This window comes from Micropterus salmoides, unplaced genomic scaffold (genome assembly GCF_014851395.1).
Source record: "Micropterus salmoides isolate LMB-PRFRI ecotype aquatic unplaced genomic scaffold, ASM1485139v1 Ms_hic_scaffold_21, whole genome shotgun sequence".
NCBI lineage: Eukaryota > Metazoa > Chordata > Actinopteri > Centrarchiformes > Centrarchidae > Micropterus > Micropterus salmoides.
This window is the reverse complement of record NW_024041262.1, coordinates 14,340,290-14,358,844: the sequence shown is the minus strand read 5'-3', so window position 1 is coordinate 14,358,844 and position 18,555 is coordinate 14,340,290. Positions and strand designations below refer to the sequence as shown.

Sequence of the window (18,555 nt, the reverse complement as noted above, 5' to 3'; positions counted from 1 at the left end):
TGTGATGTGCCACACAAAGTTGTGACGTGTAATATTAATTTTCATTGGTCAAATAATTGGCTGTTTCATTAAGTTGTAGGTACTTTTATTAGATTCATTATATTGTTTATTAAAGCCCATTTTAAATCCTTAATGTAACCACCTTCGGTGGCCCCAAACATACATTTTTACTAGGCGTTGAGTTTCCGGAAATTTTTTAATCTTGGCACATCTCTTATTTACTACTACAGGAGTGGCTCATTCTTTTAAAGCTGACTCAGCAACTCCAGTAAAACAATAAAAATGTTTTGTGATCAATGAAGGTCTGTTTTGTTTGGCAAACTTTGGTGTGGTGCTGGATTCAGTTGATTCAAAGTTTGTAAATGTCCCATCATCCAAAGATCTTTTAGCTGTCAAATCCCTTTGGCTGAAATTCTGTCTGTGTGAATGCCGCACAGAGCCTTGAAAAGAGGCTTCAGACACCTTGATATTGTGTGGGTGTGTGGGTGTGTGTGTGTGTGTGGGGGGGGAACTAGCAAAGGTCAATGAGCCCCCCCCCCACACACACACACACTAACTGTGTAGCTGGTTGTCCGTCTGTGAGTCGGTCCTACATTCCAATTGTGGCCCACGCATTTTGGCAGAGAAGTGAGTGCTGTAGGCACTCTTATTATGAGTTTTTGGCCACTAGTATTTTGGATTTATTCATCGTTTGCCAACATGTCTATACCAGAACCACACAATTAGTAAACCCACATGTTGTGGGTGAGTGTGTCTGTTATGGATGTATGTCATACAACCAGGGTGCATAACTGGTCTTAGCTCAACTTGATTTATTCACCTACCAGTATGCTAGATTGATATAGACAGAATAAGTTCAGTTAAATCACTTTTTCTGAGGTTATGGATAACAGACATCACTTCCTATTTATTGCACAGCTGTGTGTGTTGTTACAGACAAGAGTCTTGTGTTTTAAGACTAGCAAAATAAAAAATGAGATCATCGTCAGTGCCATCACATCATAGAAAAATTTAATTGAAACTGTCATTTTAAGATGCCAGTTGCATTGTATCAATCCAGCGCAGTTTTTCTTATTTATAAAATGCAATTTATGATGATGTTAGATAACTGTGGGATATGTAGATACAGGATCCAGTTTTTAGACCCCATGGCAGGCTGATAATTAATCATTTGTTAGTGTGGTGATGGTGTACTTGAAGTTTTCCCATGGAGTTAATCCATGCTACTTCTCCACGACGCATCACTGAACAATTCAGTTCAACCTCTGAGAGGTGATGCATTCAGATATGTCTGTGAAGTTTCTCAGTCATCCAGGTCATAGTTATCCAAAGAAGGTTAAAGTCAAGGGCAACTGGACTTGGTTGAAGGTTCAAATACATTTTTTTAACTATAGCAAGCAAATTACATGCCCTACACTTAATACATCACCTCAGAACATGGGGATACATGTACTGTTCGTATTGCCCAAGAAGGTTGGTAGTTTTGATGGGTGTAAAAATGAGTATTGTTCTTCCCTTATTTTTCCCTTCCCGCTGAAATTCAGCATTTGTTGTTTCAGTTGTTTCTGTCACAATGGCTCACCCTTTGTGCCGTGATTTAGTTGAATGGTTATAGATAAGAAAGCTGATGTGATGAGAGAAGTAAGCAGAGAAGGAAATGAGAGCATCTCTTAAAGTTAGTAAAATGTGTTTCTCATGTTTGTCTATGTCTCTTATTGTAATATTTATTACTAAGTCTTGAACGTTCTAGCTGTCTCACCCTACCCTCTTTGAATATGCTTCAATGGTGTGGAAGTTAAAAATGTATTTTAATTACTTCTCTCTCTTTAATTAATTCTCTCTCTCTCTCTCTCTCTCTCTCTCTCTCTCTCTCTCTCTCTCTCTCTCTCTCTCTCTCTCTCTCTCTCTCTCTCTCTCTCTCTCTCTCTCTCTCTCTCTCTCTCTCTCTCTCTCTCTCTCTCTCTCTCTCTCTCACACACACAGGGCCTACGAGTGGATATCTATGCCGCTGATACATGTCAGGACCAGTCACAGCTAGCGCATATGGGCACACACATGGGCTTGTAAGCTGTGACTGTGATCCCTACTATCAAGGACATTCCTCAGTCCTCCAGGGTCACCTCCGTGGGCTTTCTATCTGGCAGTTTGTACAGCTGCACAAGCTTCTGTTTCCACAACACGCACACACAAAACACACACAGAACACACTCTGTGTGGAAGCTGAAGTCATTATTTGCCCCAGCACATGCCTATGACCACGATGGCACACTGAAAGTGAAGAAGAAGCTTGGGTCTGTTGTGTAGCATGACCTGAAGTGGATCTCTCTCATCATCTAAGTAAGTGCTTTGAACTGTGCTAAAAAAAAGGTCAGATGCTGATAATAGATTATCGTTGATTAAAAGTGCACTTGTATTACGTAGGTCAATCACTCACTCAGTCAATCAATCAAGTGAAGCTGCAGCAGAGAAATGTGCTTCAATCCCCCCTAGATGTAACAGTAGACTTTTCAGGGAAAACTGGACTATCATTTGTCGTCTTGACCAGCTTTGTTATAAACATGAGAATGCGGTCGCCTTACACATTATTTCGGGTTTGAAGGCTGCACATTACTCCTGCTGCTCTATGGAGCCACTAATTTAGATGGAAGATGTCACTTAAAAGAGTCTTAGAGAAATATATATGATTGATTTTGCATCACAGATTAGGTATAATGCAACCAGTTTTATATAAATAAATAAAGCACTTTCTGAAGTTCTTCTAAATACTTAACTGTCATCAATTATTTTCAAAGCTGCAGCAAAACAAAGGATAAAGCAGGCCGCTCCAGGGAGACTCAATGGCCACTGAAGAAAATCAGAAACAGGTTGAGGCTGTAGTTCTGGCTTCATCTTCATCCACTGAGCATAGACCCAGCAGAGAAGCCAGGCGCTCAAATGACAGCCGGGAAGTACGGCGATACTCTGACCAGTTGTGGCATTCAAAAGAAAGGAGCAGGCCTTCCCTCCTTTTATATAGGAAGCTGTCGTGTGACAGTGGGAAAGGGACAATTTTGGACGAGGAATATGAGTGCTTGTATTACAGCTCAGAACTCTTGAGCACTGAAGAGAAACTTTATCCAGAGCTGTCGGCTGGCAGTAACAGAGTTACTCCAATACCTGGGAAAAGTTCAGGGGGATCTCCGTGCCAGCTGGACACCCTTGGAGAGGGTGTGGATGCAGGCAGAAACAGAACTGGCAGCACCCGCTGCTCCTGCACCATGGCTGGCAATTGTGTGAGTCCAAACATCTACTGTTGCCACAGCCCTAGATCCAGTCCGAGCCCCAGCCCTGTTCAGAGTCCGAGCCTCAGCCCCATCCCCTCTCTGCCCAATCAGCGACACATCCGCCGCAGCAGCCTGCCCGTGTCTGTGCGGGCTTTCCATAAGGTACTAAAAGAGGAAGTTGCTAGCCCTGCTTATCTGCAATATGGTTTTTGAGAAAATCACAACGTTTGCACTGTAAATGTAATGCTTTACCCCATTACATAGCCCATTCAAGGCACTGATTATTTAGCCGTACAGACTAACTAAGACTATTTAATTTGCTTTGTTATCTGCTTCTAGACATCATCCTGCCTCTCATCTCGCTGCAGTCCGTCCAGTGAACCAAGCTCTTTGGTGTCCTCTCCTTGTAGTTCCCCCTTGCCCAACCCTCGCCAGCATCACCAAAATGGACGCCTCCACCGGCACCATCTCAAAGATGGCTACTCGAGTTTAGAGAGGCTCAACCGAAGGCCCAGGGTCAACAAATGCTCCCTGGAGAAACTATTCCTGCTACGGGCATCTCTCGACACCATGACGACAACCGCGGGGAGCGTTAAGAGGTCATCTTTAGGAGTGACCGGGAACTGCAGCGGGGGCAGCAGCAGTGATGAAGAGGATGGAGAGGGTCTCTTGGATAACGCAGAGTTTGTTAGGAACCGTGGAGAACGTTCCACTGTCCTAGTGAGGCGCTTCTTCAGGAATAATCAAAAGGTATTTACATGGAATATTCCCTTTTTTAGCTCCAGTGTCTGGAGCAAAGTTGATATGACGTTTGTTATTTTTGTTTTTTTATGACTCTTGGCTGTGCTCATCATTAATAGTATGCTTTAAAACAATGCTTAAATACTTTCCCTCGTTCCATAAGGTGACCAAGTCAGTGTGTACTGGAACCAGAGCGATTGTCAAGACACTGCCATCAGGACGCATCTCAGAGGAGGTCTGGGAGGTGGTTGCTTATCGCAGAATATGGCAACCCAGCAAGAAGAATATCTGGCCAATCTTAATGCAGGTTGTGGGAGAAGAAGTCAGAGTCTGCAGGGGGATACTACGTTTTGTTGGAGTTAAGCTACATCAAGTAAGAGAATGTATATATAAACTCCCTGTGTTTTAAATTAAAGTTTTGTAACACAAACACATAATAGAAGCATTTGAGACTTAAGTTACTCAAATGTGCTGTAAAGGTTGTTGAAAACGTAGATTCAGGACAGCAATGCAGTGAAGTTCTCAGGTCTTGCATAGTTTATCTTTCACACCCAGGCTACTGTTAACATGCTCCCTTAACAGGAGCGTGTTAACAGTAGCCTGGGTATCGGTGCATCTCAAAAGGATTTCGATTAAACATGTTTTTCATAATCATCCCAAGCAAAGGGTTGTTAAAGTTGCATTTTTTATTTACAAGTTTAGGAAATGTGCTGCAGTGGGAACTATTGAATCTTTATGCCGTTCATGGCCTTCCATCACTGACTGACTGAAGCTATGATGTGCTTTAAAATGACGTGGAATTTCCACAGATGATAAGGCAGTGGTTTTCTTTCCGAGCTCTTTTTTTTTCTGCCACAAGACGTGCAAGACTTACTTAGCTGCAGTGACACAAGAGTATTTATGAATTGATTGATTCTTGATTCAGTGGAGGAAAAATGTTCTTGGCTTTTGCTTTCCTCTGTTTGGATTGAAATCTTATGCCTGTTACGCCTGAAAGATGAATAATTTGTTCAAGCAATATGCTAATAGACCAACACACACATCCCAAAAACACATACACACAGGCTCTTTGTTCGGGGTAGGCCCCTGCTGTGGAAAAATGATTTATTCTCTGTTAGTTCTGCTCCCCATATTACTGACAGACTGAATGACTGAGCCTTCTGTGTGTGTGTGTGTGTGTGTGTGTGTGTGTAAATGGACTGAGCAGAGTTGGCATTTGCATTAAAGTTACGGCCATGGAAATTGGAGAGAGGGTAAATGAGCAAGACAGAGTGAGAAAGTTAAAGAGAGATGGAGGATGGGGGGGGGGGGAGGCAGAATGAGACAGAGAGAGAGACCCAGGACATTGCTGTGTTATTGTCAGGTTTCCAAGCAAAGGATGGAGTGTTTTTACAAACATGAAAACCTCTCGCAGGAGCTGTTCAACTTGAGCAACCTTGGCAGCCACAATTCAGCCTTTAACTGGAATGCACGGACTAGGGATCAGCAGCATCACACAGGATGCTTTCCTGTTGTTTTTTGTTATCTTATCCCTCCTCTTCCTGCAAAAAAACTCAAAACACATGGGGACCGAAACCCTGTTCCTTGAGGAGACATACACTCAATTACACAACACCAACTTTATTATATTTTATATCTTTATATATTATATCTTTCTGTTGAAATACAATTTGCACTTTTCTGCTATGTGTAACTGTTGCTGTATTACGGTACTAGCAAAATATACTGTATATGTGTAAGGAATTATCAGAGAGATAGCAGTTACTCTGCAGGTCAACTCTCCATCATGCCCTATCTTGCGCCTTTACAGCCATCTCTATGTTTATTGCTCCGACTGTCATTTCCAGTGTGTCAGTGTAAGCCACCTATTGACTTTTTGCTGTGTAGAATTTTAAATTGTGTTGCGATAATAGATATTTGTTTTATGTATTACAATTTTTTGATGGGATTCTGACATGTGCACAGTTATATGGATATGTGTGTGCATTGTGGGTTCATGCATAGCCACAACAGAGCCAAGTACTGTCTAAAATTTCTCATGTGTGGAGAGGGGGCTTGTACCCTCACGCCACACACACACACACACACTCATACTTGTGTGCATGCTGCAGTGTGGTTTCTGACTTTACCAAAGTGTTTTTATGTGTCCTTTGTGGTTGTAGAAAAACGGGCTGAGTTAAGTCCCGGCAGAACTGCTTTAATAATGAGACCATTGAAAGTGGGGGAGTTGCCAGCCCTTCCCCTGTCAAAACACCATCTGAGCGGCTCCTGTAAGGGGTCACCAGAGAGTCTCTGAGAACATCGTGCAGAGATGAATAAGTAGAGCTGTAGCAGGGTTGTCATCAGGATCATAAAAGAAAAATATGAAAAAAGTAGGAACACATCCCATTGCAAGCAAATGGGAGTCATGCAGTCAAAAACGTGCAGTCGCAAACAAACATATTCCTTCTATTTTCTATACATTTGTGTTTTATGATTTATGATTGCATACAGCAGATCGAGACAACAATGGTCGATCAGAGAATATAAGACATTTGAGTCAAAATCTTTTCTTTCAGTGCTGAACTATCTGGTCACACTGATGTAGATATGTAGTCATTGTAATAACTATATATTATATATAATATTCAGCACACATTGTAGTTAAGTAAAAACTTGTCCTGAGAAGTTGTTTGTAACAATTATAACATTTTATAGCACTTGTAGTTTTTTCTGGATGATTGGCCATTTATAATATTGCCCATCATGAACTTGTGTAAAAATTCATGATGGGAAAAATATAATTGACTCACAAACTTTTAAATGCACATGAAAACATTTGGTGTGCTTGCATTTGTATGTCTGAATTAATTCATGCAGACATACTGTGAAATGATTATAGCTTTAGTGTCTTTATGGACTGGGTGGGTGCACTGCTATTATACACACACCCCACGCAACCATACTACACTTGGTACACATGCATGTGGTATGTAAGCCTGACTCTGCAGTAATCATGTTGAGGAGTTTTCTGGAGGTATCCTGTGGCCCTGTGTGTTTATTGCTACAACTAATGAAGTGAGCCAATGAACACAGGATTATATGAAGGAGGGATTGGAGCAGAGCAACAGCGGCAGAGAGTGGGAGAGAGAGAGCAAGCCAGCAAGGGAGGGGTAACACACTAGGAGAGAAAGAGGGAGAAAATGGGGTTTTAACAGTGGAAAAAGAAGAAAATCTACCATGGAGGAAAAATGACAAACAAGGTGTGGGAATCAGCCATGGACTGTTTGGGAAAGAATAGGGGTGAGGGAGAGAGAGAGGAAACAAAAAAGTTCAGACCAAGACAGAGCCATTTATTTATGTTTTCTATACATTTTTACACAAGTTCATGATGGGAAATATTATAAATGGGTGGGGATGGGTGTTTTGCATCATCCAGAGAAAACCACAAGTGCTGTAAAATGTTATGATTGTTACAAACAGTTTCTCAGGACAAGTTTTAGGGTAGGCCAAATAAGAGAATGCAAAAACTTAACTTGTAAGGGAGTGCAACAGTAGGTCTTTCATTTTGTTTGTCTCTCCTCTCTGATACTGTTTTCTCCTTCTGGGCCTCTGTAGAAGAGTCATATAATTTGCCGGGCAAATACTTGAAACCAAAGAGCGCGCACGATATCGTACTGTTCCAATTATGCTTTGTGTTTTTGTACCTTCATACACACACTCGCACACACGCACAGGTGCTGGTCATATAATTAGAATATCATCAAAAAGTTGATTTATTCCAGTAAGTCCATTCAAAAAGTGAAACTTGGATATTATATTCATTCATTACACACAGACTGATATATTTCAAATGTTTATTTCATTTAATTGTGATGATTAAAACTGACAACTAATGAAAATCCCAAATTCAGTATCTCAGATAATTAGAATATTACTTAAGACCAATACAAGAAAAAGGATTTTTAGAAATGTTGGCCAACTGAAAAGTATGAAAATGAAAAGTATGAGCATGTACAGCACTCAATACTTAGTTGGGGCTCCTTTTGCCTGAATTACTGCAGCAATGCGGCGTGTCATGGAGTCGATCGGTCTGTGGCACTGCTCAGGTATTATGAGAGCCCAGGTTGCTCTGATAGTGGCCTTCAGCTCTTCTGCATTGTTGGGTCTGGCGTATCGCATCTTCCTCTTCACAATACCCCATAAGTTTTCTATAGGGTTAAGGTCAGGCGAATTTGCTGGCCAATTAAGAACAGGGATACCATGGTCTTTAAACTGGGTACTGGTAGCTTTGGCACTGTGTGCAGGTGCCAAGTCCTGTTGGAAAATGAAATCTGATCGCCATAAAGTTGGTCAGCAGGAACACAAGGAATGCGACAGCTGAAACCCATGTCTTGCATACGTCTGTGCGTGGACTCCAGCTGCAGTCCACTCTTTGTGAATCTCCCCCACATTTTTGAATGGGTTTTGTTTCACAATCCTCTCCAGGGTGCGATTATCCCTATTGCTTGTACACTTTTTTTCTACCACATCTTTTCCTTCCCTTTGCCTCTCTATTAATGTACTTGGACACAGAGCTCTGTGAACAGCCAGCCTCTTTAGCAATGACCTTTTGTGTCTTGCGTTCCTTGTGCAAGGTGTCAATGGTCATCTTTTGGACAGCTGTCAAGTCAGCAGTCTTCCCCATGATTGTGTAGCCTACAGAACTAGACTGAGAGACCATTTAAAGGCCTTTGCAGGTGTTTTGAGTTAATTAGCTGATTAGAGTGTGGCACCAGGTGTCTTCAATATTGAACCTTTTCACAATATTCAAATTTTCTGAGATACTGATTTTGGGGTTTTCATTAGTTGTCAGTTATAATCATCAAAATTAAAAGGAATGAACACTTGAAATATATCAGTCTGTGTAGAATGAATGTATACATCATACAAATTTCACTTTTTGAATGGACTTACTGAAATAAATCAACTTTTTGATGATATTCTAATTATATGACCAGCACCTGTATACTTAAACAATTTTAACCTTGCAGTTTGGGCTGAGTGGGAGTTGGGCTGAGAGATGGATGCTTAAATATATCCGCTCCCATTACCAGGGATTCAAATAGTCTTCGGGGACAGGAATTCATTCTTCCCTCTAGGGACGCATTGTGCTTTCCTGTTTCCCTCAGTATGCCTTGTATATGGACTTAAAGCCAGAATGTTGCCAGATAAAATCCGTGAATATCTGTGGTGGGAGAGTGAATCAAAAATGTCTCTTACTGAAATGATCCTTTGTGAGTTGTACTTGACTTCTCTTCCTAGATTTACATATACACTGGCTGGTGTCTTGGACTTTTTATTAGAGATGTTATTTAACGCTGTTTAGAAATTCCTATTCTTAAATATAATGTGTATGTGTCATTGATACCATTGAAATGGATTATCAGATGGGCTGTTAATCACATGGGAGGTAACCTATTATCTGGCCCAGGGGATGTCACGGAAAAGCTTTTCATGATTATGACTTCTTGTATGTCTCTAGTTGTGTGTTTTTTCAAATGTTTTGTTTTTACAGTTGGAAGAGCTCCATTTAAAAGCACAGATCAGCAAAAATCTCTCTCTCTCTCTCTCTCTCTCTCTCTCTCTCTCTCTCTCTCTCTCTCTCTCTCTCTCTCTCTCTCTCTCTCTCTCTCTCTCTCTCTCTCTCTCTCTCTCTCTCTCTCTCTCTCTCTCTCTCTCTCTAAGGAGATAGAAGAAGAGCACAGGAAGTGCGTTATGAGAGGGTAGTCTTTGGTCAGTGGTTGCAATTGATGAAAGGGGAATACTGGCTACCAAAATATAAAGTTTTTCTGGCTTTCTCAGTAGCCAGGACAAAATTTAATCTTGTCCCAAACAGAGCCTGTGATAATTGTTCCATATATGAATGGTCTGAGAATTATTGAAATCATTACTTAAAAAATCTATTAAATTTATTTGGAACAAATTTTATAACCATCCATATGGCTATAGCTTATGTCTGTATTGTCCTCTGATTGAATGCGTCTAGCTTTGGAACCAGGTTATTTCTGTTCAACGATTATTAACTTGGCTCTGTGATATATGGTAATTGTTGTTAAACTTAGTCTTGTTTGCATTGTTGAATGCTATTTTCCCTCTAGCCATGGCTAGTTAAATATCCATGCCTGTAAAATGGGTCAATATGTCTAAAGACCAGTTGTTTATGAGCCTAGGTAATAAGTCTTGCAAACACATTCAGATCTTGGTTACCAATTAGTGCTTATTTCAAAGGTAGCGTACTGAGATAAAATATCCTTCAAATATCCGGTTTAAAGAAACCATTTCATGCTAGATGTTGTCATGAGGTGAGATTGATTGGCTTTCTAGGTAAATGCTTCAGTAAATAGACTAATTCAGCTGACAGTGAGCGGCACTTGATGAAAGCTATTCATCAAGTGCCTGGAGAGGTAGGCATAAAAACACACATTGAGCGATTGGAAATTAACAAATGACTTTATACAGCTGGAAGTCACTGTAAAACTGAAAAAAACACTGAGATTTTTTTAAATTGTACGATTGTACTCAAACTCATGTTTGATGTGTGGGCTTTCATCTAACCTGTTGCTGTGCGTACACTGTAATGGGGTAAGGAAAGGTTCATGACAAAGGTAAAAGAACAACAAATTGGATGAACTGGTGTTGAGTAACATTGCAGCTTGCCAGTCTGGTGCAGGGCACCTGCTATTGGTTTTTGTTTGTGTAATCAGCAAGGCATGTAAATGAAAGAATTATGTTTTGTACTTGTCCTAGTGTCAACATTCTGAATCAATTAAGCAACCTTAAATTGTGTCGTTGGAGTAGTACAGACTGTATGTACAGCTCCTATTTGTTACTGAAGATGTTTGCTGGAGTTTTATTTGGTGAGTCAACATACTGCACAATGCATGCAACATATCAAACATATTTCATCCACATTATTAACTGTCTGAGAGGCTCTGGATTAATTGGTTTGAAGATTGTCATTACAAGCCCTTCACTACAAGACAAGTTGAGAGGTAAAGGCTATGATTCTCCTCCAGTTAGTGGTTGGTACATGGGCAAAAGTTAAGTAAGCAATATGTTCAGATAACCGGTTCTAAGATGGTAAAATACCTGGATTTGTGAAGCTCAGAATCTAATTCCTTATCTAATCTTATCTTTCTTCTCTTAGATCTCTCTCAGTTTTTATTACCAAAGAGCAATTCGCAATCATTCAGTTAGTCATTCAGCTAAAAAGTAATATGAAATATAACATCTAACTACTACAATACAAAACAACAAAGATATTGATATTTTAATACCTGAAAGATTCAGTAAGGGAATTGAAAAGATTTATATTCGATGAGCAGTTTAAATTCTGAATTAGGGTTAGAAAAATTCAAGTAAACTCCAGCCCTGCACTGTGCGCGCGCACACACACACACACACACACAAACCTTAATCTCTGGCTAAGCTGCAATATCCAGCTGGGCGAGAGAGTGGCCTGCTCTGCACATTCCTTTAATGTGGCACAACACGCAGTGAAAGAACATAAGAGTGATAGGTGTAAGGTTAAATGAGTGTGACATACATGGAGGGTAAGCATGTGAGCGTGTATTACTCATGTTGTGAGGATACAGTCCCCATTACGTTAAATAATACATTTTTTATGGTTAGGGTAAGTCTCCAGGATATTAATGTAAGTCAATGCAATGTTCTCCGAAGTAATTGAAGCCTGTGTGTGTGTAGTCAGATGTCTGCTCACACAGAAAAGGTGTACGAAATATCTTGCATGCCTTTGTAAGGAGTACTGTTTTTCACAGTGACAGCATCTTGAGCAATGTGACCTCTCTGCTCTTTAAACCTGATGAGACTCCATTCCCAGAACTGTTTTGAACGTCTGCTTCAATCTGCCGCACAGGAGCGCCAGTGGCTGCTGCACGTTTTTGTTGAAACACATTCAATCTGTTTGTTTTTGTCGGGTGACAGAAGGGTGTCAAAACTGCATGTTGGTGGATGTTTCGCTTCATGGGGTTATAAAGTGTGTGTGTGTTGTGTGTGTGTGTGTGTGTGTTAGCGAAGGCCTCTCACATCTATGTGGGAACATTGCGCTGCTCCAGAAACCGGGAAAGAGTCCCGACAGGGATCATGAGCAGAGGTTGTTGAATAGATCGGTCAGGACCTGACACACAAACACAAACAGTGGAGAATTTTGACCCCCTTAGGTGAACGCAGTATGCATACACACACACTCCTGATCAATATTACATTTTTTTTATTACATACATAGATATGTCTTTTTGGGTTATACCCTCAGAAATGCATTATATGTGGAACTTCATCCAAATACACAACATGAACTTTAATTATTTCCCGTTAGGACCACACACAATATGATACATGTAAACAAGCACACACACTTCCTGTCATGGTGAATTACTCCCCAACTTTATGTTCTTTTGACCTCTCCCAGTTTCTCATGTGACAGGGCTTCTTTTCGCACAGCGTCACACTGTTTCTGCATTCCTCCAGTCATGTAATCACATTTTAATATTGAAGAGAACACCATCATCACCGCTAACCCCCACTTGTTTGATTTGGAAAATGGATGGAAATTAATCAACAAATTAAATGAGGGCATGAGACAGTTGTGGGTCATGCTGTTATTTTTGTACTTGAAGAATAACACAATTGATGTAAAAATAGCCCGCTGCCTCCCCTTCCTAACGCTTTGACTCATAATTTGAGAGGTCAACCAGGGGGGATTTAGCCAAAATTAAACCCTTAAGCTTAAAGGATGCTGTTCAGTAATAGTTTGGATTACATTTTCTGTTTTTGTGTAGCAGCATTAAAATGCATCTTCAAAGGCAATGTCAAAGGGTGTCTGACACAAAAGTATCTTTTAGTATAAAAGCAACAAACTGACGAGCATCTGGCCTACTGAAGTGTCGCTGAACAGGACACTGAATCTCTTATCAGCTAAGAATTAAAACAACAGTACTCCTTAAGCTGTGATATCTCTTTTGTGATATAAAAATGTGATAGATGCAGGTGTGATAAAGTGAAAGAGCTGATTTGAATGGGTGTGAGCAGTGGCAAATGAAAAGTCAGCCTTTGGTGCCATCTAGTGGAGATGAGAATATAATGTGAACTATTTCTACAGATGAACTCGGAACACCTATGACTGCTGGAGCCTGAGTGTGTAATGTACAATACAAACTGTACTTCCTGTTGCTCTTCGATCTGCGTGTTGTGGTGTGTGTACAGTAGGTGGTGTAAGAGACGTTTCTCCACAACGTTCTTGTCATACTGTATGTCTGACAAGCCATTCTTGTAATCCGTGTCAAATAGTCAAATTATCAATCATTCATAATAAGAGTGGTTCCAGCTTCTCAAATGTAAGGATTTGGACATTTTGTTAGTGGACGTTAGTGTAAATTGAATATCTTATTAAAATTAAGTATTGGTCGGACAACACGAGCCAATTAAAGTTGCCAGCTAAGGCTTTTTTTCCTACTATTTGTGAACATTACAAAATTAATTGATTGCTGCAAGTAATGATTATTAACATCGTAAATTAACCTACTAATTATTTTCTCAATTAGTTATCATCTGGCCTCTAAAAATAGTGAATAAAGTCCATCACACTTTCTTCAAGCCCAAGATTATGTTTTGTCAGTCCAAAACCCAAAAAGAATTACTTTATTAACGGATAAAAAAAACAACAAAACAGTGAATCCTCACAGTTTAGAGGCTGGAACAAGGGAATGTATGCACTAGGGCTTAAAACAAATTACTCAAATAATTAAAACATTTTTAAAATTGTTTTTTAAGAATTTTCTCTTAATCGACTTAAAGATTAATTGACTAATTATTCCAGTTCTATAATTGATAATTAAAATAATAGTTTTAATTATCAATGACCTCAAGTCAACAGCTTTTGTTTGGGATGTAAAAAGAAAAACATTTTTACTTTTTCGGGGGAAAAGTCTTAATCTAAATTCTGTCTTTTTCCAACTAATAGAGGTGACAGTGCTTACATGCGTATCCACCAGAGGGCAGCACACTTTTTGAAATAAAGAGGACATCTACTGTTTTCTAGAATTGTCCTTGCAAATGATGGGTGGTAGTAAAAGCTCTGCTTTGCAATAAGCCGCTCCAAGGTGTTAAGAGAAAGACAGAGATAGCAGGCTGGTGTCACAGAACAAGACAATCATATCATATGGTATCATTGTCCTAATTAATATTTATTGGCAGACTTTGTGCCATTAAAAGGCAATAATGTAATAAATAGTATAATATATTAATCTGACCCCTCATTACCGGCACAGGAGGCTAGTCTCATTACTGAGTTTTGATCAAAGAAATGCAAAGCAAAGAATGGGGGCAGGCCAGCTGTTCACTTTGTTCTGAAGACCACTTTGATGTCAACTGGGCATGAAACTGATTATTTTTTTCCCCACTTGATTAGGCAGATTCAATAGAACATATTGTATTCATTTAGACCTGAGACTGTGATTGTGTTTGTCTGTGTGTTAGGTTACACTGCAATTACTGATTAGAGAAGAAATTACCATGGCCTTTGATTTCAACAAAATGTGAAATTTGCAAAGAATGAAAAACAATGTATTTCTTTGTGAAGATTTGTTACATGGTAACTCAATTTAAAATTATTGGTGGTTTTAACTGTTACCTGTTCTATACTAATGAGGTGAATCATAATTGTTCGTCTGCTTCAGCATGTTGGGAGCTGGCAGGGTTTCAGCCTTTCAGCAGGGCAGATGCTCACGAGCAGTTTCATATATGAGATTTTAGAAAATGTCACAGTGCTAGAATGAAAAATATATGAACTAATAGTGAACAGTGTGTGAGTGGGTTGATAGATATTGTTGCCACAAATTGCAAGGGCTTGGGGCTGCCATTGAGGTGGCTTAAACAGAAAAGCTGCAACACTGGTGTTTAATTAGAGGTTGGCATAGAAACGCTCACCAGGGCAAGGCTAATACCAAGGATCAAGTGGCCGTACCTCAACCTCTATTGGTTTAATAGCCCCACAGCGTCACCTGTCCCTATTAAAAGCCAAGCTAGAACATGGGTATTGTTTAGCCATTATGACACCTTAAAGGGTGGCTGTGGCTAAGGAGGTAGTGCGGGTCGCCCACTAATGAGAAGGTTCCTCCAGTCTAGATGTCGAAGTGTCCTTAGGAAAGATACTGAACCCCATATTGATCCTGATGGCTGTGCAGGTGGTGTGTGAATGTGACATGTAGTGTAAAGCACTTTTAGTGGTAGGACAACTAGAAAGGTGCTATAAAAGTACAACCCATTTACCATTTAAAGACGACTTGGTCTCAGTTACCTAGGAGAGGTTACAATATGTTTACATACAAAATTAAGAGCATTAATATGAACCGTTTTAATTGCAACAAGTGTTAAATAATGTAGTTGTGTTCAGTATATGAATGTGGCATTAAACATTAATATTGCTACAAGTTGTAACAAAACAATTCTAACTTGAGGTCCGCTTGGTAGCTATTTCCGGGGCGATCATTTGTAGTTTTCATTCATGTTGTCACGATGAAGGGATACTTAATGTATGTGGCGCTTGCTTGTATTTCTTAATTCAAGGAATAATCTGGTATGGAAACATTTGGTGCAATCACTGGGGAAAAATAGCAGAACACACCACCTCCCATATTTTAATTTATCATTCAAAAAGACACACCAACGTTTGTCTGTAGGAGGCATTACTTTTATTGGTAAATCTTGTAGTTATTCTGTTTTGTCTAGTTTGTGTTTGACACAGTGATATTGTCGTCTTAAAGCACTTTGTGGTGGGTTTATATACAGTTAAAAAGGCCACTGGGGGAAAGGTTTTGCACCACTTCCTGACTTCAACTAGGAAGCACATTTTATGATGTATTACTTAAATTAAAAGACCACTTGGTCTTAATATAAACATCACTTTGTCTGCTAAATGTGGTTGACTTAACACACTGATGTTGCCAACTTGACTGAACTTGGATTCAATTAAGGGGCTTCGATGATCAATATTCAGGTTCTGTGTAGTAGTTCTGACTCAAAACACAAAGGCCTTATTTGAGTTTTGTCTGACATTGTTTATACGTCGAACCGGCTCCTGGAGGAGGATCGATTGATATCTTGTATACCAGCGTCTCCTCTGTACTTGTGTGTTTAGAGTGTGCTCTCTGATAAAATCTCCCGTCTTGCTGCTTGGTTGCCTCATAACCTAATATGGGGGTACCCTCTACATCTCTGAGTCTCTTGTCTTTTCCCCTCACCCTTCTCTCTCTCTCTCTTCTGTCTCTTTCTGTTCCATCTTTCTCTATCTCTTCTCTGTCAGCTTGCTGTACTGATGTAGAGATCTCTCTCTCACTCCCTCTCTTCCTCCGTCTCTCCCTCTCCCTCGTGCTCTCTTTCACTCAAGCCTCCTCTCACTTTTGTAAGTGTACACAGACTAAGACGGGATCTTGCTGTTTTTTTTCTTCCTTTCTCTTCAATATATCAGCCTTTTCGGTGCTACAGTAAGTAAAACTGTTTACTACAAGTTCTTGCTATACTTTGAGAAAAACTTTCAGCTTCAAGCATCATTTCATTCATTGGGTTTTGTAACTGTAAGGAACTACACTTTTAAGATTTTACATTTCGGTCTGGTCAGTGTTACAGCAACGAGATTCAGCTGTCCATTCAGCTGAATGTGTTGTACAAAGATGAACACAGGGAAAGTTCTCTGTAGTGTAGTGGTGTGTATCTGCTTTACACCTAGTCAACAGCAGAAAATGTGAAAAGTATGAAAAAAGCAAACTTAAGTTGTGCAGAAAGGCCTTTTGGACCCAGACCGTGGGTCTTGTCTCGTCATAATGAAACAGAGAGGTTGCATTTGCGTGGTTTTTGAAAATGCAGCATTACACAAAGAATGTACATCGCGGACAAGTCATGGAGCAGTTTACTCAGTTAATAGAAGTGTTAGATAAGTATTAATATGTCATATAACATAATACAGTAGGGAAGATACAGTGTTACTCTTTTGTACCGTAAAACATTCATGCAGCAACTACTTTCAAATCTTTTCAACTGTATTTTTCTGCATTTAATAGCAGGATTATCTTTGTCTAGAACTTTAAGAAGTGAAAGACAATCATCAGGCTTATTTCTGGTGTTCTGACCGAGATTGTGTGCCGTTATGTAGGAGACCATAGCGGCTCGCTGTAGTATGACATCATGAGAACTGTAAGCGGGAGAATGCGGTGGTGTGGAGGGGTCCCACTGGGTGCTCCGGGTAATGGGTTCCAGGTTGTTTTGGCCCTCAAGATGACCCCACTTTTGTTTTTTCTCTCTCTCTCAGACTCTCTCTCCGACTCCTCTGTGATACTTCCTCCGCTGTCCGCTGGCTTCTCTGTTCCATTTCTTTCTCCCTCTGTAACTTGCCTATCCCTCTTAGAGCTTAAAGCTAAATCATATTTCATCCTATCGGTTACAATAACACATTACTCACTACATACTGCATTACAGAGATTTCAACCAATGAATACAGGCCTTAACTCTCTTCTTTCAACCACAAATATAAAATTGTGCCTCAGCTGGACAGCGTACATGGTGTTGGTTGTATAGGTGCTGTAACCACAGTCTACCTAAATAGCTATCTTATGGGACGCTCTCCATGTTGCCTTTCTTGTTGTTTACCTTCAGTCTCTAATAAGGCCTTCGGACCTGGCATCGCACAAGTGTTGCCAAACACAACTTGTCATTTCCGTTCTACTCTCTGTTCACTCTGTGCAAATTACATTAGTTGGTCCTTTCCTGTAAATCAGTCTTTTCTGTTGCTCGTTCTTGTTCTCCAGAGTTCTTTCCTTGCTGGCTCTAGAATTGGTTGATGACCAGAAAATAGTCTGCAAATTTCTTTCCTTGTTTTTGTCTTTGTGTAATGCTGCTTATCTCAGGTGGGACAGCGTGCAGCATGTTGTTGTTGTGTTCAAGTTTCTAAAAAATAGAATGCAGTTTTAATTTTTTTCCCCCCTACTGCATTTTCACTTCTGTGTGACACACACACACACACACACACACACGGAGTACACGCATTAATTCCCTAAACTAAGCTTGTTAAAGGTGTGAGGCAGTGCTTGGGAGGTGGGCCCAGCTCTTGGATCTTCATGATGAAACGGCTCCTTGTGAAATTCAACAGGGCATTTTGATTCAAGTCACCTTTGGCCTCCCTGTCCACTTCCTCTGTTGTGCTCCCCTATGCTTTTTCTCTCTTCACCTCCTTTTTGTCTTTCCTGCTGCACTGTCCTTCATCACTCTCCCTCATCTTTTTATATTTCACCTCCTCTTCCACTCCATCTTGTTCTTTTCTTCTTTCTTCTCCTGCTCTCTGTTGAACCCCTCTTCCTGTTTTGACAAACCTTCCTCAAACCTTGTCAATCTCCTTTTATAATTTTCTTTCCTTCCTATCATCCCAACCTTTTCCACTTCTGTCCTTCATCCTCAATAATCACCCCCCCCATTCTCTCTTGTTCCCTTCATCTTCCTGTAGACCTAGAAAGTAGCTGGTTTA

The 18,555-nt window shown here is 40.2% G+C and overlaps 1 protein-coding gene across 2 annotated transcripts in view; it reads left to right on the top strand.

The window, feature by feature from the left end:
* Positions 1-18,555, top strand: part of plce1 (phospholipase C, epsilon 1) — a 92,083-nt gene that overhangs the window by 12,370 nt on the left and 61,158 nt on the right. For both annotated transcript variants that reach the window (XM_038735511.1, XM_038735510.1), the window contains exons 3-6: positions 1,984-2,337; positions 2,793-3,425; positions 3,603-4,013; positions 4,168-4,377. In XM_038735511.1, coding sequence (XP_038591439.1) covers positions 2,838-3,425; positions 3,603-4,013; positions 4,168-4,377 — 1,209 coding nt within the window. In that variant the 5' untranslated portion in view covers positions 1,984-2,337; positions 2,793-2,837. The remainder of the gene's footprint in view (positions 1-1,983; positions 2,338-2,792; positions 3,426-3,602; positions 4,014-4,167; positions 4,378-18,555) is intronic.